General features: G+C 57.9%; 3 protein-coding genes across 6 annotated transcripts in view; 1 reads left to right on the top strand and 2 right to left on the bottom strand.

Annotated features, from left to right (window-relative positions):
• LOC139673816 (zinc finger protein 850-like) overlaps positions 1-23,597 on the bottom strand; it is a 554,262-nt gene that overhangs the window by 293,259 nt on the left and 237,406 nt on the right. The window lies entirely within an intron of this gene.
• LOC139673829 (class I histocompatibility antigen, F10 alpha chain-like) lies at positions 12,039-17,066 on the bottom strand. 4 transcript variants are annotated; one of them, XM_071559653.1, is made up of 8 exons: positions 16,956-17,066; positions 14,679-14,942; positions 13,584-13,859; positions 13,126-13,398; positions 12,903-13,010; positions 12,766-12,804; positions 12,609-12,641; positions 12,039-12,280 (listed from the first exon to the last, which is right to left on the bottom strand). In XM_071559653.1, exons 1-7 carry the CDS (start codon positions 17,029-17,031, stop codon positions 12,628-12,630), a joined length of 1,050 nt encoding a protein of 349 aa, XP_071415754.1. In that variant the 5' UTR covers positions 17,032-17,066; the 3' UTR covers positions 12,039-12,280; positions 12,609-12,627. The 4 variants fall into 4 exon arrangements, with proteins under 4 accessions (XP_071415754.1, XP_071415753.1, XP_071415752.1 ...); XM_071559652.1 differs by having other exon boundaries at positions 12,039-12,277; XM_071559651.1 differs by having other exon boundaries at positions 12,609-12,804.
• Positions 18,711-22,975, top strand: LOC139674266 (uncharacterized). The gene is given in 7 exon segments (XM_071560459.1): positions 18,711-19,140; positions 21,518-21,568; positions 21,916-22,008; positions 22,102-22,197; positions 22,200-22,294; positions 22,383-22,486; positions 22,822-22,975. Coding segments are annotated over 7 exon segments (1,023 nt in total).

Here is a 23,597-nt window from a genome sequence, read left to right as displayed (position 1 = left end):
GTCAGGCATTGATGCATCCACACTGGGGAGAGGCCCTACAGTTGTGTGGGAAGAGCTTCAACTGAAGCTGCACCTTGACGAGACATCAACACACCCACCAATAAGGGAAGCGCTACAAGTGCCCCAACTGCTGGAAGAGCTTCATCTGCTGCTCCAACTCCATCATGCACTGGAGGACCCACACTGAGAACACATCTGATGACCCACATTCCCAGTGATCCACGTTGGGAAAACACCTGGCTGGTGGTCTTGACATCCTCCTGGTTCCCTGTGGGCACTTGGGTGAATGCAGGAGGAGGAACATTAATCAGGACACAGACCAACATTGGAAATTCATTGGGAAGAGCCAATCTGTTGACTTTACACACCTGTTCCGTCCCATCATTTCTTCTGGGGCACTGAGCCCCTAATTCCACTCCAAATTCCTGAATTCCACTCAAAAGTCCCTTTATACCTTCCAGAACCCTCAGAATTTCATCCCAGATCCCCCCCAATTTCACCTCAAATCCCCAGCATTCCACAGGAACTCCCCTTTAATTCCACTCAAGTTCTTTTCTTTCGACCAAAACTTCCCTAATTCCACTTCAACTCTCCAGATTTTCACCTCATATCACTACGGTTCTACTCAAAGTTATCCTAATTCCACTTCAAATCCTTATATTCCTGTCAAAATCTTGCTGATTTTACCCCAAATCCCTTTAGATCCACCCAAATTCACTTAATTCCACATAACATATGCCTAATTGCCCCCAAATCTCATCATTCCAGTCAAAAGACCCTTAATCCTTCCTAGAATCCTCAGAATTTCACCCCAAATCCTCAAGATTCCACTAAAATCCTCTTCACTTCACAGAAAATTCCCTTAAATCCACTGAAAATTCCACCTAAAGTGTTCTCTCTCCAGCCTTTAACTCCTGAATCCCTTGTTGTGTTTTGTCTCCTCTGCCAAGTTGCAGAGAGGAGGGAGGGAGCAGCTGTGGTGGGTCCCTGGTGTCCACCCAGGGCCAGCCCCCCACACAAGACCAAAACCAGATGTGATGCTCTGCAGGGTTGTCTTAGTTTAGAAGACAACTAAGATATTTCTATGGACCAGAAAAGAAGGGCTTCCCCAAAAAATCACCACAACTTTGAAATTTAGGAGTTTTTATCAGAAAAAAAAGTGTATAGGAACAAAGAATAACAGTTCTTAACTACAAATATATATAACCAAAACTAGGACAAAACAACTACACTGCAGCCTGAAAGGAAAAAAAAAAAGAACAAATCCCTTTAAATGAATCTTTTGTTTCTGCTCCCTTGGTGCAATTGTATTTATGGGAGCAGGGGCTGATGCCGAGCCTTGGCTGGCAGAGAAGTGACTCGCAGTTTCTCTGGTAAGACAAAGACGAAAGGTGGTCTGTGAAGCGCCGACTCCTCCAAATAACTCCCGTGGGAGATGGAGGCCACAGAAGAGGATGGGGTGGAACCCTCTGGCAGGCAGTGCAGAGTCCTCTCCTTGTCCTCTGCCCAGGGATGAGAGGCTGGGGACAGGGGCTGGCGGTGTTGGTGCTCACTCCTCCGCAGACTGAAAGTTGGCTCAGGAAAGGGATCTGTAGCAAGAATCCAGGGCAGTGGCCACAGCTCTTCCCTCTCTCTCCCTCCAATGAGCAGCACAGAGCACCAGAGCTGAGCTGGGGTCGTGGGTGGCCAAAACCAGGACAACTCGGCTCCCTCCAAACAACTTCACGAGTCCAGCAAATGGTGGCTTGCACTCACCGCAGCTGGCCAAGAAGAGTGATGTCGTTCCACTCCCCCCCAAAACAAACCCCTCTCCCTCCACAGTTACCCCCTCAGCAATCAAGCTGGAATTCAAAGCAGTTGGCTACTTCTTTTTAAATCTAGTGGTATGGGGGTTGGGCTTTAACTCCTGAAATTCTGTGCTGGTAGGAAGAGGGAATTTCTCTAACAGCCAAAACTGCACCATTATCCACCCTGAATTCTCTTCCATACCAACACCCCATATCAAACTTACACATTTCAAGTATATACACATTTGCAGATACAGACATACAGGTACAGTGCTGTGGGGAGTTTACAGAGATAAGGTCCCCTTCAGGTATACAATATGTTTCTCCACCTTCCTGCATCACCCACCATGTGCAACCTCATCCTTGAGCAAACACAGTCCCACAAATGGCTTTGCCTTTGCTTGAGGCAGAGTTAAACCAAACTGTTTCCCCTAACAAACCTCTCAGGTGCATTACAGGAAATTTATCTCATGTTTGGCCAGGAAATACGACATCTCAGTTAATGAGGCCTGTTCCCTTTCTTTAGCTGGGGGGCGTCTGGCTCTGACCTTTGAGGCTCTGAATGGCACTGGTGCCACTTGGAGGCTTTCCTTGATCTCCTCTCTAATCTCTCTCATCTCCTCTCTAAGTTTCCTCTGCTCATTCTTTACCTCTGCAACCAATGTCTCTACAGCAGAAATACGGGCCTGCATTGGGCTGTGGGTCATGCCTTCATATATCCAGAGTTTATTTGCTACAGCGCCCACTGTTTCTTGGTTCTCTTCCCTGTAGATGGATGCCAGGAAATTGGTGTATTCAGCTGGCCCTGTGCGTGAAAGGATCCACCACATGTATGGTGTGCATCTGACCTTGTCAGGGTCATTATTGGTTTGCCCACCCCTTCCAAAAAGCACATCCATCACTGCCATCTCCCTCAGACGTAAAATTCCTTCTTCCATGGTCTTCCAAGTCTTCTTCATGTGATGTTCCTGCAGGATTTCTCCATAAACCAGCGTCTCTCTTACACTCGTTAGAAGTCGTGCCCAGAGTGAGAGGGGCTTTGATTCCCTCACAAACACCTGTTCAATAGCCACATCCTGGGCCAGAGCCCCCAAAAACCTGGCTTCAGCACCATCCAGTTGTAAGGTTTCACCCATGAGGTCCCAAACTCGGATCAACCAAGTTGGGATGGGCTCACCCGGGTGTCGAGCAATGTCTTTCCGCAAACTACGGAGATTATCAAATGACAATGACTCAGTGATGATCTCAGGCTCTGGGTCTGCTTGCTGTGGAGGTGCAGCAGCCCCCTCATCGTCCTCTGGACGGGCTGGTTTGGTCTTACATTTCCTTTTCTGGATAAGGACACTTAGCATTGGCTTGGACTGTTCTTCTGATTTAGCCCCATCCTGTGTCACTGTGACATCAGGGGTTTTATTCTCCTCCTTTTCCCCCTTCACTGTGACATCAGAGGTTTTATTCTCCTCCTTTTCCCCCTTCACTGTGACATCAGGGCTTTTACTCTCTTTCTGTTCCCCCTTCACTGTGATGTCGGGGCTTTTACTCTCTTCTTTTTCCCCCTGTGCTGGGCTGGGCCTCTGAGTGCACTCCCAAAAAGCCCTGGCCCTACCTCCAAACATGAGATAGGCCATAATGACACAAGCTTGCAGAGGAAAGGTGAGGTGCTGACTCCTCCGAATAACCCAGGTGGGAGATGGAGGCCACAGAAGAGGATGGGGTGGAACCCTCTGGCAGTGCAGAGTCCTCTCCTCGTCCTCTGGTCAGGGACGACAGGCTGGGGACAGGGGCTGGCAGTGCTGGCACTCAGACACTCCTCTGCAGATGGAAAAGCTGGCTCAGGACAAGGGATCTGTAGCAGAATCCAAGGGCCCCTCACAGACACCTCTCTGTCCCCCCTCACCTTCTCACCAGTCAAGTTGGAATTCAAAGAAGTTGGCTAGTTCTTTTGTTATCTAAGCTCCCAAATTCCTAGGGATTCGTAGGGAGAGAGAATTCCATTAAGGCTAAAACGTCAAGAACATCCTTTCCACGGGCACTGGAATCCCCCTGCCCAGCCATTCCTGGTTTTCCAACCCCCACACCCCCCTTTTCCTGACTCCGGGATCCTCCTGCACCCCCTTTCCTGCCCATACTGCCTCTCCGAGCTCCTGGATCCCTCTTTTCTTTCATCCCAGGGACCCTCCAGCCACCATTCCCAGCCATCCCAGGTCACCTCACATAAGACCCCGTTTCCTTAACTCTAGGACGCCTCCTCCCTGCCCCGTCTTTCCCACCCATCCTGCCTCTCCCAGACTCCACACTCCCTTTTCCTTTACCCTGACACCCCTTGCACTCCCCTTTTCTGGGCACAGGGACCTCCTGGACTTCCCAAACACTTCTCCCCACCCCCAGTCCTGCCCTTCCTTGACTTTGGGACCCTGCTGTTCCCCCATTCCCAGGCACTGGGACACCCCTGCACCCCCTTATCCTGCACCAACACTCCCCCTGCACCCCCTTTCCTGGCCATTCCACCTCTTCACGCCTCCACTTCCCGCTTTTCCTTTGCTCTGAGACCCCTGGGACCCCCAATCCTGCATTTTCCAGACCACAGACCCCCCCTTTTTGAAACACTGGGGGGCCCCTTGAACCCCTTTTTCTGGCTACTCTGGGTCTCCTTAGCCCACGAACCCCTTTCCCGGACCCCCCTTTCCTTGGCACAGGGTCCCGCTGGACCCCCTTTCCTTGGCCCTCTGACCCCTTCAAACCCCCTTCCCCAGCACTGTGTCCCCCCTGCACCCACAACAGTCACCCCAAAACAGGAAGTTTAAGCCCAAAAAAGGTCTGCCAAGAGTTTCCCCTCTCTGGTGTCTCTGCTTTGAGGTTCTGGGGCTCTCCCTTGCTGGGCTGCGAAAGGCTTTGCTTGGGGAGCATCCCTGGATGCTGGAAAATCCTGGGATCCTCCCATCCCCCCAAATGGAGTGCCTGGCACAGATCCCCTAAAACTCCAAACCATCAAGATTAGGCAAAACCCCCTCCAAAATACGCAGATTAAGGCCAAGGGAATTCAAACCAGCAAGTTTCAGCTTGAGGTTGATGGAACTTGGGGAGGTCTGTGGGGAGGCTGGATGGGCCCGGGGCGGTTTGCAGGGTCTGGACGAAAGTCTGGGGGGGGGGCTCTGAGGTGGTTTTGAGTGTCTGGAAGGTTCTCTGCGGTGTTTTAGGGGGCTCTGGGGTGTTTTGGGGGACTCTGGAGGGCCTAGGAGGGGATTTGGGACATCCTGGGGGAGCTTTGGGGGTCCCACGTGGGTGTTTCGGGATCTCAGGGGTATTTCTGGGGGGTATTGGGAGGGCCCTGACGGCAGTCCCGGGTGGGGGGAGGGGCTTACCCGGCTTCTCCACCTTCACCGTCACGGCCCACACGGCACGGGGGGTCCCGCAGCCTGGGGGGAGTCAGGAGGGACCCCCAAAACCCGCCCCGAGTCCCCCCAAACTCGCCGCTCTCCCCTCTCCGCTCCACGTGGCGCTCCCACGTCCCGCCCTCCGCCTGCGCCGCTCCCATTGGCCGCTGCCCCCGCCCGTCACCGCTCGCAGCCAATCGGCGTTCAGAACTGCAGCGGTCGGGCGGAGCCCGGAGCCCCGCGCCATGTTGAGGTTCCCGTGTACTACAACTCCCGTCATGCCCCGCTGCGCCGTCTGTGCCGCTCCCCCCCCACACCCGAGTGCCCTGCGGAGCCGCCGAGATGCTGCCCGGGCTCTGCCAGCAGATGGATCCGGGCCGGCTGAGGAGGGAGCTGCGGGACAGCTCGGGGGGCGCGGGGGCCCTGCCTGGGGGCGGCACCCACGAAAGCCGCTCTCCCTCCCTCTGCCGGCGGGCAGGGCAGGGAAAATCCAACGGAGGGCTCGGCACTTGGCGTGGGGAGCGGGAGAGATCCCTCCCCGAGCACCAGCGCGGGCAAATCAGACTCCCAGTGGGCGTGGGAATTAAATTGGTACTGCGGGAATGAGAGCAGGAGAAGGAGAACTAAACCCGACCAAGCCCTTCCCCCCACCCCTCCCTCCTTCCCAGTTCTCCTCCTCCCCCCTCAGCGGGGCAGGGAGCTGGGAATGGGGGTCCCAGCCAGTTGTTGGTGCTGCTGCTCAGGGAGAGGGGTTGGAGTCCTTGCCCTGCTCCCCTGTGGGTTTGGGATTATCCTCTTTTATCCTCTTTCTTGATGCTGAAACAAACTGCAGAAATTTTCTGATTTTTTTTCCCGTTTTTTCCCCCCAGGTTTTGGATACATGAGAAAATAAATCATTCTACCTCTATGAACAGGAACTGCTGGAAGGTTCCAGGGCCAGCCCAAAATTGGGCTCAACACCCAAAAACATGAAGGAAAAGGAGGGGACAAGGTTGGGAATTGGTGGTTGTTTCATGAAGTGGTCCAAGTGTCTCAAATCTGAGGAAAATGTGAGTTTGGGGGGTGGAAAATGAGCTGGGGATGGAGCCCCCGTGGCTTTTTCCATCATGTGATTGGGTTTGGTTTCCTTATTAAACTGTCCCAGCTGAGCCCGTGGGGATTGGCATTTCCCCCTTGGATTGTGTTCCCCAGCCCAGGGTGGAGCAGAGTGTGGGAGCAGCTGGGAGGGATCAGCTGCCCCCGGGGTTAAACCAGGCCAGGGTGGGGGGTGGGGGGTGCTGAGCACGGGGCTGGGACCCTCCCAGCTGCTCCTGCCCCGGGGACACCCTCAGCACCAGCCTGGCTGTGCTCCCGCCCAGGGCACCCTGGGCAAGGCAGAGCCCGGGGGGATGAACGTGCCCCGGGGTCCCAGCGCTGCTCCGGAGCAGGAGGCAGTGCCAGCCCCTCCCGGGGCCAGCCAGGCCTGGAGCCACAGCCTGGCAGCTGGGCAAGGCCAGCCCGCAGGGAGGAAGGGCTGGGGAAGGCGCCGCCACCCCTGGGGGGGCACAGAGGGGACAGGGGCACCCTCAGCTCCTCCTGCCACCACCTCAGCTCGGACAACACCCCGAGCTCCCGGGGCCTGCACAGCTCCTGCTCCAGCCCAGGGCTTTGCCAGGATGCTCCTGTGCTCCTAAAATAAAGCACAGAGAGCTGATAATCCCCCCAGGCACTCACAGCTCTCCTCAGCAAAGCAAAACAGCTCCATAGGAGCAATTTGTGGAATGTTTATAAGCATGAAAATTCAAAAAACCAACAAAACAAGGACCAACTGACACAGAGCAGAAATACCTGTGGCTGCTGCTGTCTAGTCAGTGGCAACTGCAAAGGGTTTCTGTACTTATTAAAACTCTATAAACCCCCCACATCAATGCCCAGCAGGTGTTCCTACAATCACCACAGTGAATAAAATTATTCCCAGCCCCTGCACCTGGTACTTCCCCCACAGGTAAAGAGTTTCCAGGTGAGGACCCCCTGTCTGTGTTTGCAAAGGGAAGACCCAAAAGGATGTTTTTCCCTGTCCAAATGCTGGAATTTTCAATAAGGTTTCACTGAAGCAGCATTTTGTTCCTGTTCCCCATCCCCAAATCCCTCCTGCTCCAGGCTGCAGCTTGGGGCATTTTGGAGGGAAAACCGAGGGGGGGGGGGGGGGGGGGGGGGGGAGGTGGGAAAATGGTGATGGAGGCACAGAAATGTCTCTCCCTCAGAGATTTCCCCTTCCTTTCCTCTCTCTCAGATTCATTGACTCCCACCCACCCCCAGGCCTGTTTTGGATCAAAGCTCCAGGAGATTCCTCTGGGTGGGGGGACAGCAGCTCCCAAACCCCTCCCAAGGGCCCCTCCAGCCCTTCCCCCACCGGCCCCCAGTGGGTCAGGGGGATGGAACCCACCAGCCTTCCCCACCCAGAACCATTTCCCAGCCCTGGGCCAGGCCTCTGCTCCAGGGAAAGGCTCCTTCTCTCTCCCAGCACAAGAGGGAGGGGCAGAGCTGGGGAGGGCAGAGGTGGTGCTGGGGCCGGGGGTCTGTCCCTGCAGCAGGGCGGGGACACCCCTGGCTGTGCTCAGGGGGGCTTTGCTCACCTGGGGCTGCATCCAGGGCTCTCAGGGACCCCTAACCCTGACCCCCCAAAGGTGCTGCTGCAGCAGCCCTGGAAGCAGCTGTGGGACACACCCCACGGGGGTGGGGAGGGAAGAAACCCCCGGGAAGGGACGTGGGAGGGTGTCAGGGGATTTTGCTCCCTGTTCCTCAGGTGCTTGAGGCCACCAGAGAGCAGAGCCAGGAAAGGGCCTCGTTCATTTGTGCAGGTGATTGTTGGACAGGGATGGCAGCGCTGGTTCCCACATCCCCTTACTCAGCTCCCACATCCCCCCTGAGCGTCTGTCCCAGCCCCATTTTCTCCGGGCTCCGTGTGACCCTGAGCTCTCCCCGGGCTGTCACACCCTGTCCCTGCCTTGAGGGGACCCCGGGGGGGTGGGTGACCTGGCAGGGGACACAGGATCCTGCGCAGCTCCCAGAGATGCCGTTCAGGCTGGGACAAGCGGGCTGTCCCCTCTGTGCCACCCACCAGGACACTGCAGAGGGGGATGCCGAGCCCCGTCAGGGACATCAGGGATGGGGTGGGAAGGGGCAGCGTCCCCCCAAATAGCCCCTGGGGGCAACTCCTCTGCCAGCACAAGGGATAGTTTGGGGGTGGCCATCAGGGCCCCGAGGGGACAGTGGGGGGGGCTGCGGTGAAGACCCCCCATGTTCTGGAATGCCAGATCCTGTTCAAGGAAGGGGCATGGAAAAAGAGGGTACTCAAGAGCACCCATCATCCCCCCCACCCCAGAGCCCAAGGCAGGGTGTCCTGGGGTAAAGCTCCCTGGTGACACCCAACACATCCCTGCACATCCCTCTGCACAGGAGCAGAAAGAGCTCAGTGTCCCCCAAAAACCCTCTCCTCTCCCCTTTGGGGGTCCCAGCGTGGGACCCCCAATCAGAGCCTCGAGAAAAGCCCCTCCAGCCCCTCCTCCCTCAGTCCGGGCCTCAGTTTGCCCACCCTGGGCAGCCCTTGGGGACCCGAGGGGTGGCATCATTCCACCCCCATCAGCACCCCCTCCAGTTCCTCTCCCCCACCAATCTGGGGGGCCCAGCAGACACGACCCCCCAGTCCCTGCACTCCAGGGGCACGGGGGGCTCCCCGCAGCCCCCACCTGCCCCGTCGGGCTCAGACCCTGCAGCCGTCCTGGTCCTGCATGTGGCGGCACAGCCGGGGGGGCACAGGGTGGGGACACAGACCCGGGCTGGGGACACGGGGCTGGGACACGGGGGAGGGCACGGGGAGCCAAAGCCCCGCTGACCCCGCGCTGGCCCGGCCTGGGGGGAACTGGCAGCGGGGCCCGAGCTCCCTGCCCAGCCACAGCCCCACAGTGCGGGGGGACTCGCCCTGACGGCCCGGGGAGGGCACCGAGGGGCCGGTCTGGGGTTTGTGTGCACAGGGAGGAAAACCGGGGCAGGGACAAGGAGCTGCAGCACGAGAGACTGAGAGGGAAAAACCTCCTCGCTCCCCAAGAATGGGGAAAATGAAAGACCAAATGTTGATACTGATCTCTAAGAGAGTCAAAAATATGTCAATAAAAGAGGAATAAAATATCAAGAATTAATGAATGAAATGCCTATTTAGAAATAGACATTAATGAATGAAATGCCTATTTAGAAATAGACACAAATACCGTGTTGTGGGGCTCATACCCGGCTGTAGAGCAGCGATTCAGCAGAAGCCCTGGGGCCTCTTTTCTCCCGCCCCCTAATTAGGAGCAATTTATTTGGCTGATTAACCACTGATTCATTGGTCCCTGACCCGCTTTATTCCACTGCCAGGCACAAGCCAGCACAGGCTCCACAGGCTGCAGGGATGCTGCGTCCTGCACAGACTTATGGCACTGGTTTTATTCGCCCCAAAATGGGAAAACAGCCCCAAATCCCTTTGGGTGAGCGGAGGAGGGAACACATTTGTGGCAGAAAACTCCAAAAATGTGTTTTTCCCAGCTTAGGAAGAACAAACCAAAGAGAACCGCGGTGAGACCCCCCAGCAGCTCCTATGCCGTCCTCACTCGAAGCCCTCCCTGGGGCGCTCGGCGATGGCTGGGCAGACTGGGAGTACTGGGAAGGGCCCGGCTCGGCTCCGGCTCCGGCAGCGGCACCGCCGGGTCGTGCTGGGGAGGGGCGGGCGGGGAATCCCGGCGGGAACGAGGAGAAGGAGAAGGAGAAGGGCCCTGGGGGAGCCGCCCCGCCGGGTCCCCGCCGGGCCGTGGCACTGAATGAGCCGCCTCGCGGGACGGGCGGAAGGGGATGGAATGAAATACCGAGCAGAGGGAAATACAACCAAAGAGCCGCCCCGGGGGGTCTGCGCCGCCCGCGCCTGGAAGAGCTGCCCGAGGGACCGGCGGGGTGGGGATGGAGGAAACTACAGAAAAGAAAATAAAATAAGTGAAACAAAACGCTTCACCGAGGGGTCCCCGGTCCCCCCCCGTGTCTGAGGAGCCGCCCCGCGGGACGAGCGAAGTGCGAATACAAAGCACATAATGAAGGAAATGGAACAGAGATCGGCACTGAGGGGGCCCGGCCGGCACTGACGAGCCGCCCCGCGGGACGGACCCTGTCGGGAGTCACCGGAGATGGGGGCGAGGTCTGAAGAGAATAAAATACAGAGGATAAAACAAAGTAAAACCCAAGAGCCGCACCGGGGGAGTCTCCGCCACCCGATAACTGAAAGAACTGCACGGCGAGACGGGCGAGGAGGAGCGGCGGTGAAATAGTCGCCCTGGGTGGGGTGCGGGAATAAAATGGAATGGAATAAAATATAGAAAGTAGAATAAAATACACTAAAAGAGCTGCCCCGAGTCACCGAAAGAGCTGCCCCGAGGGACCCGCTCTCGGGTGTTGTCAAAGGGCCGCACCGAGGGGAGGGCGAGGGGTGACTGGAATTAAGCAGAGAGAATAAAATCAATAGAATCAAAAGCCGCGCTCGGGGGGTCCCCGCCGCCCCGGATCTAAAAGAGCTGCCCCGAGGGAGCGGGGAGTGTGAGGGGCTGGGGACCGGCACGGAGGGGTCCCGGCCGTCCCGTGTCACTGAAGGAGCTGCACAGCGGGACAGGCGAGCTGTGAATACAATCGATTAGAGACAATAAAATAAATGGAATAAAAACCTGCGCCGAGCGGTCTCCGCTCCGTATCTAAAAAGAGCTGCCCCGAGGGAGCGGCGGGGATGGCACCGTGGAGTTCGGACGGTGTTCGGTGTGCCCGAAAAAGCCGCATCACTGGGCGGGGACAGAAGGGCGGCACCGAGGGACGGGAAGTGTGAACGAAATACAAAACATTGAATAAAATACAAGTAAAGAACCGCACTGGGGAGTCTCTGCCGCCCCGTGTCACTGAAGGACCTGCACGGCAGGTCCTACGAGGTGTAAATAGAATAAAATATAGCGAAAAAATATACGGAATAAAACATTTGCGACAAGGGGTTTGTGCCACTCGGTACCTCAAAGAGCTGCCCCGAGCGATCAGCAGGGCGGCCCCGGGGGGTGTGAGGGGGCGATGAGCGGCACCGAGGGGTCCCCGCCGGCCCGTGACACCTTTTTATTCTCTTTTGCTAGTTGGTATTGCAACAAATGATGTTTGTGGTATTTTATGACTGTGATTATCTTAATTCTGGACATAGATCCAAAATGAACGGATACAAACTCCTGTCTGTTGAAACTCTTCCCAAAGAGGGATAAAGTCCACTTTAGGAATTTTCTAGAGAGGCACTAATAAGCTGTACTAGTGAGCGATAGAATGAGCTTTTAGAGCTGGAAGGGCAACAGCTCCAGGTGGGAACACACAGAGCTCCAGATGGGAACACGCAGCTGCTCTGGGCTGCAGGAGCTGGGGGAGCTCCCATGGCAGGTTCACAGCCAGAGAGGGGCAGAGCCGGGAGCGGCATCACCTTTTACTCTTCCCATTCCCGAGCAGTTCCCGTGGGACCGTCCCCTGCTCTGCTCGCCCCTGCCCTGTCCATGATTGGCCCCAGCCCGGTCCCATTATTGGTGTCTGTGCCCTCATGGTGGTTTGGGGGATTACAGGAGACCCCAAACTAAAACCCGGGACACCTCCATCTCTGGGGTCCCCATCCCTGTCCCCATTCCCATTCCTGGTGTTTCCATCCCAGTCCCGTTGTCTCCTGGTGTTTCCATTCCTGTCCCCATTCCAATTCCTGTTATCCCCATTTCCATTCCTGCTGTTCACAACCTGCTGCCACTGGCCCCGTTCTCATTTCTGGTGTCCCAATCCCATTCCTGGTTCCCAAAGAGGAACTGCCGAATGCCAGAGGAGGGGATAAGAATTTATTGCCAAAACAGGAGATTTAATTAAAGCATTGGGAATAATTGTGGTTCTTGATTTTCAGACAAGAAAAAGCAGGAAGTTGATCCATCAGGAAGAGGCACGGGGGTGCCAGGGTGGGTGGAAGCAGCAGGATGAGCTCTGCCAGCAGCTCCTGGCTTTCCCCAGGCAGAGGGAAGGGGCTGGATCCAGCTCCATGGATTGCTTAGGTGGTGATTCCTGCTGGGATGAGAGTGGGGGACAGAGTCACCATGTCTCCGTCCTTATCCCAAGGGGTGAATCTGGCTGTGGAGCTCACAGAGAGCAGGAGCTCCTCTGGAATCCAGCATCATCTTTCTCCAGCCATCCCACCCAATCCCACTGTGGAATTCCACCTCTATCCCACTCCATCCATCCAGCCTGATCCTGACCTATGGATCCAGCCCTGATAGCACTCCAGAATTCTGATCCTACTCTGGAACCCTGCCCTGATCTGGAATCCCATCCCAATCCTGCTCCATCCACTATGCTCTGATTCCCCTTGGAATCCCACCTGGATCCCACTCCATACCTGCAGGGGAGCCATCAGTTCAAGCATCTGCTCCTATGGAAAACAGAAGATCCATGAGATTCTGGATCCATGAGATTCTGGATCACACACCTGAATCCATCCTGGGATCCATCAAGGAGAGTATCTGGATCTGTATCCAGACACACTGCTGGTACACTCATAGGCGTTGTGTTGTATCCATTCCTCTCCCTGTTCCCTATGGAAATAAAGCAGGATCAGCACCTGTGGCACAGGATTTCTGGAATGCTGTCAGGTGGATCTGTGCCCCTTCCCCACCCCCATCCTGTGAGTTACCAGATTGGAGCTTCCAGACACCGAATCCCATGAGGCTGATGATGATGATGGCAGCGATGACGGACAGGGCGACCACCACTGGGGTGGAATTCCTGATGGAATCTGGCTCTGGGAGGGGTGGGAGTGTGAGGAGGGGGAGGGGAACCCCCATCTCACTACGACACATTCCCAAATTCCCAGTTCCCAAATTCCCAGTTCCCACATTCCACATTCCCAGCCTCACCCCAGGCAAAGATCCCAGGCTCTGGCATCCCGGCGTGCTCCACCCGGCACCGGTACTGCTCCCACTCCCCCGGCAGCGCCTCGATCCTGGCCCGGCTGTGGAAGGTGCCGTCGCTGTTGGGAACGACCCCGTCCCACTCCATCTCCTGATCCCGGATTTCATCCCCTTTCATCCAGCTGATCCCGATGACCCCGGGGTAGAATCCATACACACGGCAGGACAACGTCAGGATCCCGTGTTCCTCTTTGCTGGACACGTGGACATCAGGGGGCTCTGGAATGGGATAATGGCGACATCCAACCATGGAATTCCCACGAGCATGGGGAGATGATGTGATCTGGAATTCCCAAGGCAAGGGAATGGGGCTGAGATCCATCCATGGAATTCCCCTGCAAATTACCACATTCCTAAGTCCTCCATTCTCAAATTCCACATTTTGATGGGAATTCCATCCCCACCTTTGCGCTCCAGCGCCTCCTGCCCGTATCTGATGAATATCTGGAGCCATTCTGGACAGGTGAGCCCCAAGTATTTTATCCACTGCTCCACCTCGATCTGTTCGTGTTCCCCTTTCCTCTTGGTGACCTGGGAAGCGATGTTGGCTGGCACGAAGCTGTTGGATCCCAGCTCGGAGGCGAGGAAATCCTGCCCGTCGTAGCCGTACCGGTCCGATCCCTGGACAGTCCCATCGGACAGGAGGTCACAGCCAGAAACCCACTGCAGTGTGTGGAGACCTGGGGGGCAAACAGACCCAGAGAGACCCATGGAATTGTGTCCCAGCCCCACAGAGCCCCATACAGAGTGTGATGGAGACCCACAGAGCCTCATCCCAGCCCCTTGGATCCCCATGGATTTCCACCTAGCCCCACAGATCACCCCCAGCCCCACAAATGCCCCACAAATCCCAGCCCAGCCACACAGATCCCATTCCAGACTCACAGATGCCCCCTAGACCCACAAATCCCAGCCCAGCCCCACAGATCGCTCCTAGCCCCAAAGATCCCAGCCCAGCCCCACAGATTGCCCCCAGCCCCTCAGGTCCCCCAGGCCCACAGATTCATCCCAGCTTCACAGGTTCCATCCCAGCCCCACAGATACACATCCCAGCCCCAGAGATGCACCCCGGCCCTACAGATCTCCCCTAGCCCCAAAGCTTCCCTCTCCAGCACAGAGATCTCCCATAGCACCATGGATTGCAACCCAACCCCACAGATACATCCCAGCCCCACAGATGCACCTCAGCCCCATAGATCCCATCTCAGACCCACAGATCCTCCCCAGCCCCAAAGATCCCCCTCCAGCCCACACATCTCTCATAGCACAACAGATCCCATTCCAGCCCCAAAAATGTCCGTCAGCCCCACAAATCTCATCCCAGTCCCACAGATCCTCATGAGACCCACAGACCCCCCCCAGGCCCACAGATCCCATCCCAGACCCAAAGATCCTCCTCCAGCCCAGAGATCTCTTCTAGCACTATGGATCACATCTCAGCCCCACAGATCCCAGCCCAGCCCCATGGAACTCTCCAATTCCCAGCTGTCCCCACGTACCCCTGCTATGGTTGTACCGGACCCGCAGTGTCTCCAGGCTGTCGGCAGCCCAGCGCCGGTGCACCTCAGCGATCTTGGTCTCTCCATCCCAAAATCCCGGCTCGGGTCCCTTCTCCATCCACGGCGTCTGTGGCTCCATCCGGCCCCGCTCGCTGTCATAGCGCATAATGGGGATCCCATCCAGGAATCCCATGGCCAGGAACTGGGGGACCCCCGGGCTGGGCTCTGACACCGCCATGTGCTGGTACCGCAGGGAGTGGAGAACTGGGGGGACACGGAGATTTGGGGGAACTGGGGGGTCAAGGGTAAAGGAAAGGGAGAGCTGACAGAGCCAGGAAGGGCTTTGGGGATCCCAGGGCAGTTGGTGCAGGGAGTGTCAGTGCCGGGGTAGGGGGTGCAAGGGGGTCCCACTGCACAGGACTGGGGGCTCAGGGGGGTCCCAGAGTCAAGGAAAAGGAGGGTACAGGAATTGGGAGAGCTGGGACGGGGAGTCCAAGAGGTTCCTGTGTCCAGGAAAGGGGGATCCAGGGGCCCTCAGGGTCAGGGAAAGGGGGTCACAGGGTGGGGAGACCCGGAATGGTAGAGAAAGGGAGTGCAGAGGGTATTGGTGCAGGATAAGGGGCTGTAGGGGGGTCCCAGTGTATGGGAATGGAAGTTCAGGGGGGTCTTGCTGGTACACAGGGGGGTGTAGGAGGGTGCCTGTGCCCAGGAAAGGGGGTACAGGGGGGTCAAAGTGCTCAGTAAGGATGTGCAGGGGGTCCCAGTCCCAAAAAAAAAGGGTTATGGGGGTCTGGGTGCTGAATGAGACATGCAGGGGAGTCCCCATGCCCAGGAATGGGGGTTCAGGGGGTCCCAGAGTCAAGGAAAAGGGGGGATGGGAGAGGTGGGATGGCTGGAAAAGGGGGCAGGGGGTGATACTGGTGCAGGATAAGGGGGGGGTCAGAGGGATCCTGGTGCTGAACAAGATGGGATCCAAGGGGATCCAAGGATAAAGGAATGATGGGTGCAGGGACTGGGAGGGGTGAAATGAGAGGTCCAGGGGTCTCTGTTCCCAGGAAAATGGGGGTCCAGGCGTCCCCAGTGACGAGAAAACAGAAGTCACAAGAAAGGAAGACCCAGGATGGCTGGGAATGGGGGTCCTGGAGGTGTTTGGTGTAGACCAAAGGAGGGACTTCGGGCTGGGAAAAGCTGGAGTGCGGGTCAGGGGGTCTTAGGATCAAGGAAAAGGAGGGTCTGGAAGAGGTGGGATGGCCAGGAAAGGGGGTGCAGGGGGGTACTGCTACAGGATAACCAGGTATAGGGGGGTCCTGGTGCCAGATGAGGGGGCTGCAGAGAGTCCTCATGCCCAGGAATGGGGGTGAAGGGGGGTCCCAGTGCCCAGAAATTGTGGCCAAGGGGGTTCCAGTGCCTGGGACCCCCTGCAGGAAGAGCAGGGAGTGAAGAACTGGGAGCACTCTGAGATTGGCAGGTTTGGGAGGTGCAAGGGTCAAGAAAGTGGAATTGGGAGAGCCAAGAGAGTCAGGAAGGGTCCAAGGTTCAAGTAAAAGGCGGGGATGGGACTGGGAAAGGAGAGACAGAGGGCCCAGGGGGTCCCTGTGCCCAGGAAAGGGCAGTCCAGGGGTCCCCAGTGTTGAGGAAAGTGGGATCTGAGGGCTGAGAAGTGCAGGAATAGGGACTCAGGGGTTCCCAGAGTCAAAGAAAAGGGAGGATCAGGGGGCTGGGAGAGGCAGGATGGCTGGAAAAGGGATTGCAGGGGGGTATTTGTTCAGAGTAAAGGAGTTCTGGGGGGTTCTGGAGCCGGGGATGGGGTGCAGGGGGGTCCCCGTATATGGAAATGGGAGTTCAGGTGGTCCCAGTGAGGAATAAGGTGGTTCAGGGTGTCCCAATGCCCAGGAATGGGGATCCAAGGGGTCCCACTGCCAGTTAAGGGGGTGCAGGGTGGTCCCAGTGCCCAGGAATGGGGGCTCAAGGGGTTTCCCGTGGGCAGAAATGGAGTATCAGGGGGCCTCCCTTCTGGGAATAGGGTTTGGGGGAGGTTCCCTTCGCGGGAAAGAAGGTTCAAGGGGGTCCCCCTGTCCAGGAATTGCGGTTCAGGAGGTTTCCCGTGCCCAGGAATGGACGTTCAAGGATCCCAGTGCGGATAAGGGGGTTTAGAGGGGTCCTGGTGCTGCGGGGGGGGGGGGGGGTGTCCCAGTGCCCGGGAATGGGGGGTTTAGGGGGGTCCCAGTGCCCAGGCATGGCAGTTCCGGAGTTCCTCACTCCGAGGGTCCCACTTACCCTTCGTCCCCCCCCCCGGGGCCCCCAGGAGCCCCAGCAGCCCCAGGAGCGCCCCCAGACCCAGCGCTGGGGCCATCGCGCTGCTCCGCTGCGGCCCCGCCGGGCCCTGACCCGGACCAGGTCCCGCCCACAGAGCCGCCTCCGGCCCGCGATTGGCTCCGCCGTTTCCCGATCGCCAATGGAAGCCCGATCCGCCTGTGACGTCATCGGACTCCGGGCTGATCCCGGTGGCGCAGGTTGTGAGACGGGAAAGCGAAAGTGTCCGAGGGAGCGCGGGGGAGGCGGGGACTGGGAAATTCCCGGGAATTCACCTGAATCCCCTTTGGGACCCCTCCTGGGACCCCTCTGGATCCCCCCGGGACACCCTGGGACCCTCCACGGTCACGAATTGCGGGACCCCCGGGCCGGGCTGGGCTGAACTCCCGCGCCCTGCGGTGAAACTCGGCCTTAAACCCGCTGGTTCGGGGGCAGGATTGGGAAAGGGCGGCGGTGCCGGGAAGGGACCGGGACGGAGCGGGGCAGGCTGGGATGGACTGGGGTGGAGTGGGATAGACTAGGACACCGGGATACACCGAGACCAGAACTGGGGTGACAGAGATCGTACTGGGAACAACTGGGACCACATTGAGGGTGGCTGGGGTCATACTGGCATCATACTGGGAGTGACTGGGAGCATTCTGAGGGCAGGTGAGACCATGCTGAGGGCACCTGAGATCATGCTGGAGGGGACTGGGATCATACGGGAGTGAGTGGGGCGACACTGGAGGTGACTGGGAGGCACTGAGCCCATGCTGGGAGTGCCCTGGGCCCCACTGGGTGGAACTGGGCAGAGCCGCTTAGGGTTGTTCTCCCCCAGGGCCCCTCGGGCCCGGCCGAGGCCGCAGTTCTGAGCCAGGGCCGAGCAGGGACCCCCCGGGTCCCACTGACACCCCCGGCCCTGCAGAGCTCAGGGACAGGGAATGGCCAGGGATAGGGAATGGCCAGGGATGGGGAATGGCCAGGGATAGGGAATGGCCAGGGATAGGGAATGGCCAGGGACAGGGAATGGCCAGGGACAGGGAATGGCCGAGGATAGGGAATAGCCAGGAATAGGGAATGGCCAGGAAAAGGGAATGCCTAGAGACAGGGGATGGCCAGGGACAGGGAATGGCCCCGGGGACAGGGAGCAGCTGAGGCCATGGCATGGCTGGTTCCTGCCCTGGATGTCACCGCCGGGAACGTTCGTTCCCCCCGTGGGCAGCGAGGGGCGCCGGAGGGTCCCTGTGCCCCCCTGCCCTCAGTCCCTGCCGGCACCGCTCCGGGCCGTGTCGCTGTCACGGAGAGGCCGCTGCCCCGGGACAGGCTTGGCTGCAGAGTTTGGGGTTAAACCCGCCCCGCTGGGCCGGGGGGGCAGCCCTGGACACCAGGGCTCTGCTCCTGGGGCTCTGCAGGGGCTCCCGCGGGGGCTCGGCCTCCTTGGGGCATCCCCTGCTCCGGCCTGGGCTCCTCCCGGGCTGCGAGGGGGTCTCTGCCCCATCCCGGGCTCCTCCGCAGGGCACAGTCGCTCCAGCTCAGGGGCACACGGAGCTCCAGCCGGGTCGGAATAGCAGCGATTCCCTGCGCTCCCGGAGCCCGGGCACATCGCCAGGCTGGGAATGCTCAAGGGGCGGCTCCGGGCACATCGCCAGGGTGGGAATGCTCAAGGGGCGGCTCCGGGCACATCGCCAGGGTGGGAATGCTCACGGGGCGGCTCCGGGCACATCGCCAGGGCTGGGAATGCTCAAGGGGCTGCTCCGGGCACATCGCCAGGGTGGGAATGCTCCAGCGGCGGCTCCGGGCACATCGCCAGGGCTGTTTCCCGCAAACCGCGGGGGTTTCGGAGAGGGAGGCGGGTTCTGTACAAAGTGCGGGCGGGGGGCGGGCACTCGGCTCGGCTCGGCTCGGACGCGGCCCCAGCGCAGGTGGGACCCGAAGGGCTCGTCGCCCGTGCCCCGCCGTGTCCCCTCCCCAGGCCCGCGGAGGGAGCGGCTGCCCGAGGGCTCCTCCTTCCCTCTCGCTCGGAGCTGGGGCCGCAGCAGCGCTGGCCCGTCCCGGTTCCGCTCGGCCCGACAGGTTTGGCCGCCCCGTCCCCGGGAGTGTCCCCGGCCGGTGGGACCGGGCTTGGAGCCCCCTGGGCTGGTGGGAGGTGTCCCCGCGCGGGGCACGGGTGGGGCGGGGTGGGCTTTATGGTCCCTCCCAACCCAAGCCCTGCTGGGACTGAAACACAGACGCGATCTGGGATGGACCCGAGATGGGGATGTGGGATGGACTGGGATGGGGGTGTGGGTGGACCGGGGTGGGGTGTGGGATGGACCGGGATGGGGTGTGGGATGGACCGGGATGGGGGTGTGGGATAAACCGGGATGGGGGTGTGGGATGGACCGGGATGGGGTGTGGGATGGACCGGGATGGGGGTGTGGGCCAGATTGGGGCTGTGGGGGCTGGGCTGGACTAGGATGAAGCAAACTGGGATTTGAGTTTAGTTTTCTCTTCCCATGATTGCTGTGCCATATCCAGAGAGAATTTGTGAGGGGGAAGGAGGATGTGGTACTAGAGGAGAAATAATAGGCAGATTTCTCCTCCCCGTCCTGCTCCATCTCCCCTGGGCCTCCCCCTCCAGCCCAGCCCAGCCTGTGGGTCCCACCTTGGGGTCCCAGTGACCCCCCAGGTGTCTCCTTGCAGGGACACCTCAGGTAAGGGCTGAATTACTCTTTTATTTTCTGATAAAAAGTGGACATTCCTGTCGACTGTTTGGATTCCCTCTCTTTTGGTCACTGGAGAAAAGCCCCTTTGAATAATTCCCACGTGCACTTGTGGACTCATTTCCCTTCCCTGGGCAGCAAAACAAAAGGCCACAACTATATTGGCCTGTAATAGTTTTGAAATGCTCTTTGGGGCACAAAAGTCCTGTATTTGCTCCAAACTCAGAGTCTTTGGGAGTATTTTCCATGACAAGTTTCTCTGCTGTTCCCCACTAGATGTTTTCTCCTCCTCTTCCTCCCCCACCTGTTTTTTCCCTCAAAATGCCCTAAAGTGCAGCCTGGGGCAGCAGGAATTTGGGGGCTGAGAACAGTAAAAATCACTGCATCAATTCAACCTTATTCAAAATCAAGTGTTTGGGTGGGAAAAACGATCCTTTTGGTTCCTACTTTGCAGGCACAGGTAGATGGTTCTTACCTGGAGAATATTTACCTGTGAAGGAAATGCTGGGTAAGGACTGGTAATAATTGGAATTTGTTGATGTCAGGGTTTATACATAGTTTTAATTAATATGGAAACTCTTTGCAGCTCCCAGTGACCCACCAGCAGCATCCACATTCTGTGTCAGTGGATTCTTGTCCTCTTTCTCTGTTTATTTTCCTTATAAATATTCTACAAACTGTAATCGTGGGGTCAGTTTTGCTTTGCTGAACTTGTTAATTTTTAACTTTGGCTTGGGGATAGTGCATGGCCAAGGAAAGCAGGAAAAGAGTTTAGGAAAAGCAATGAAGAAGGTGGGAAAATGTGCTGATGTGGGAGGTCACAGCAATAACAGGGCTGAGCACAGGCTGGGACAGGAAACAGTGAACAAAAAACAGCCTTGAGGAAAGAAACAGGCTTAGAAAAATGCCTGTGGGGGGAGAGTTTGGGGGATTATCAGCTTTTTGTGGTTTTATATTTCAGCCATGAGAGCATCATTGGACAGCCCCAGAATGGAGCAGGAGCTGTCCAGGCCCTGAGAGCTCAGGGTGTTGTCTGAGATCAGCTCATGGCAGGAGGGGCTGAGGGTGCCCCTGTCCCCTCTGTGCCCCCCAGGGGTGGCAGGAGGAGCTGAGGGTGCCCCTGTCCCCTCTGTGCCCCCCAGGGGTGGCAGGAGGAGCTGAGGGTGCCCCTGTCCCCTCTGTGCCCCCCAGGGGTGGCAGGAGGAGCTGAGGGTGCCCCTGTCCCCTCTGTGCCCCTCAGGGGTGGCAGAGGCCCCGCGGGAGGCAGGTCCAGAGGGACCATCCCCTGTCCTGGGGGCTCCACGACCTGCCTTGCACAGGGTGGGGAGACGGGGTGGGCTCAGGTGGGGCTGAAGCACCTTGTGGGGTGACCTGGGGGTCTGGCCTGAAAACATCTCACAGCTGTGCGAGTCCTTGAGACAAAACCTTTCCAGGGCACACAGAGATGGCAGAGCCAAGGGTGAGCTGGGAAAACAAAGCGAGTCCTGGTTCTCTGAAGGCTGAAATCACCCAAACCCGGCAAAGGGAAAATTGTGCTTGACTTTCCTGGGAGGAAAGACCTGGGATGGCTGGGAATGGGGATCCTGGAGGTGTTTGGTGTAGATGAAAGGAGGGACTTCGTGCTGGGAAAAGCTGGAGTGCAGGTCAGGGGGTCTTAGGATCAAGGAAAAGGAGGGTCTGGAAGAGGTGGGATGGCCAGGAAAGGGGGTGCAGGGGGGTACTGCTACAGGATAACCGGGTATAGGAAAGTGCAGGAACGGGCAGGAAAGTGCCCCAAATCAGGCATTTCCCACTCCCCAATTCCCACCCTGAGCAGGAACTGGCTTGGTTTGCACAGGTGAGACTCAGCTGCTGTGATAGAGCCAGTGCAGGGGAGGGCAGAGGAAGGGACCAGTAAGAACCAGTTCTTGTTTTGGGGTTGTGGTTTAGGGTTTTGAGGGCAGCTAAAATGAGCTCAGAGAGCTGTGAGGGGAAACGATTGAGAATGTTAAAGTTGTTTGCCAGCTGTGGGGAAGGATTAAGAAGGTTTAAATTGTTTACAGGCTGTGGGTCAGGAGGATGGTGCCCATCCCATGGTGGAGAGGGGCACAAAGGGAATGCAGCCCCAAAAATGGAATGGGTCCCCCTCAAACTGAGCCTGGAGCCCCCCATGTGCTTTGGGATGTATTGGGAAGGTGCACACAGGGGGCTGGGGATGGTGTGGGTGCTCCTTGTGTCTTTTCCACCAAGTTTGTCCCCAGATTTCAGCCTCAGGTGCATCAGGGACAAAAAGGTGCCCATCAGGGTCACCCTGCTCGTTGTGGGGCTGCTCCTCACCCTCATTGCCCAGCTGGGTGAGTGCTGAGGGTGGAGGAGCCACCCTGAGCATCCTCCTGGCAAACCCCCTGGAGTAATCCACCTGGTGGGTGCACTGTCCTTGATTCCAGCTAAGAAATGCCCATCCTGCCCCACTCCTGCCCTGCCTGGCTGCCTGGAGAGTGGGATCGGCCTCGAGGGCAAGTTCTTTTATTTCATGGAGCAGGAATGGGATGGAACAGGAATGAGGCCTCCTGCCTCTCCCACCCAGCCCACCTGACCACCATCAATACCTGGGAGGAGCTGGGGAGAGGAATCCCCAGTGTGGGATGGTTTTGGGGGAGCAGGTTTGGGAATTCCCTGTGGGGAGTGGGGTGGAGGTGCCTGTGATCCTTGTTTTGCCCACCTCCAGAATTTCCTCTTGTGCTACAGGTGGTCTGTGCACCACTGGATTGGTCTCCAGAGGGAAGGTTCCAGACCTTGGGAATGGTTCAATGGGTCCCTCTTCAATGCCCTGTACATTCCATCTTCTCCTGGAGAGCAAAATGTTGAGCTGGGCTGGGGTTGAGTGCAGGAAGGCACAGGTAGATCCAGATCTAAGGAGGTGGGAACTGCTTTTCCTGGTTGTGCCAAAGCCCTGGGACACAGCCCATGGATTTGTGGGATGCAGGTGCTGGTGGGGGTTGAGGCCATGCTGGGATGAAGCCCATGGGAATATCCCCTCCTTTGAGGGGTCGAGGCAGTTTGGGCTCTGCCTGGGGGAGGTTTGCTGGGGAGGGTGGTCCCTGCTCCTGCAGCACTCTCTGGGAATGGGAATCCTTCCCTGAGCTCTGGCTGTGCTCTGGATGCAGGTTTGGCATCCATGGCAATGGCCAATGTGCCTACACCAAATCCCATGGGATCAGCAGCAACTGGTGCTCCCAGAGGAAATTCTCCATCTGCAGCCACTCCCAGAGGAGCCCCAGTGGGGTTTGGAAGGATCCAGGAACCCAGAATTCCACCTGAAACTTCCCTCTTGACAAAGATCCACCACCAGCTGCCCTTATTCCCACACAACCACGAGTGTCCCTCTGGTTTATATTTAAATTTTAATTTGGAGCACTGGAAACTCCTCCTGGCGACAACACAGGGAGTCCCTGGGTATTTTCAGGCACCATCAGGGTGGAGAGAGGGACCTGCAGCTGCTCAGCCCCCAAACCCACATCAATCAGCCCCTGCTGGCAGCTCTGCCCCCCTGCCCCTCAGGGATTGCCACTGCCCAGGAGCTGCTCCCTGCTGGAAATTCAGGGGGAATCTGCTCCAGTCCCTGCCTGGAGCTGGGCTCTCATGGATTTGGGGAATTTTACCATGGACTCAAGGGGGGTTTATCCCTTTTGGATGCCTCACCTTGTCCCTGCAGCAGCCACAGCACGATGCCCACCAGGACCAGTGTCCCAACCCCTCCAGGTCCCAGCAGAGCCCAGAACCAGTGAGGACCTGCAATGGGACCATACTGGGAGCGAGGGAGGAAGCAGCTCTTCTTCCTCTGTGCTCCCTGCTCTGCTTTTACTACTGTGCCTCAGCTGCAGCCCCCCCACATCCCTCTGCTCAGTGAGGAAACCTCACAAGGCTCTCTGGGAGCCCAGAA

The sequence above is a fragment of the Pithys albifrons genome, chromosome 7, assembly GCF_047495875.1.
Source record: "Pithys albifrons albifrons isolate INPA30051 chromosome 7, PitAlb_v1, whole genome shotgun sequence".
Lineage (NCBI taxonomy): Eukaryota > Metazoa > Chordata > Aves > Passeriformes > Thamnophilidae > Pithys > Pithys albifrons.
This window is presented reverse-complemented; position numbering and strand designations above follow the sequence as displayed.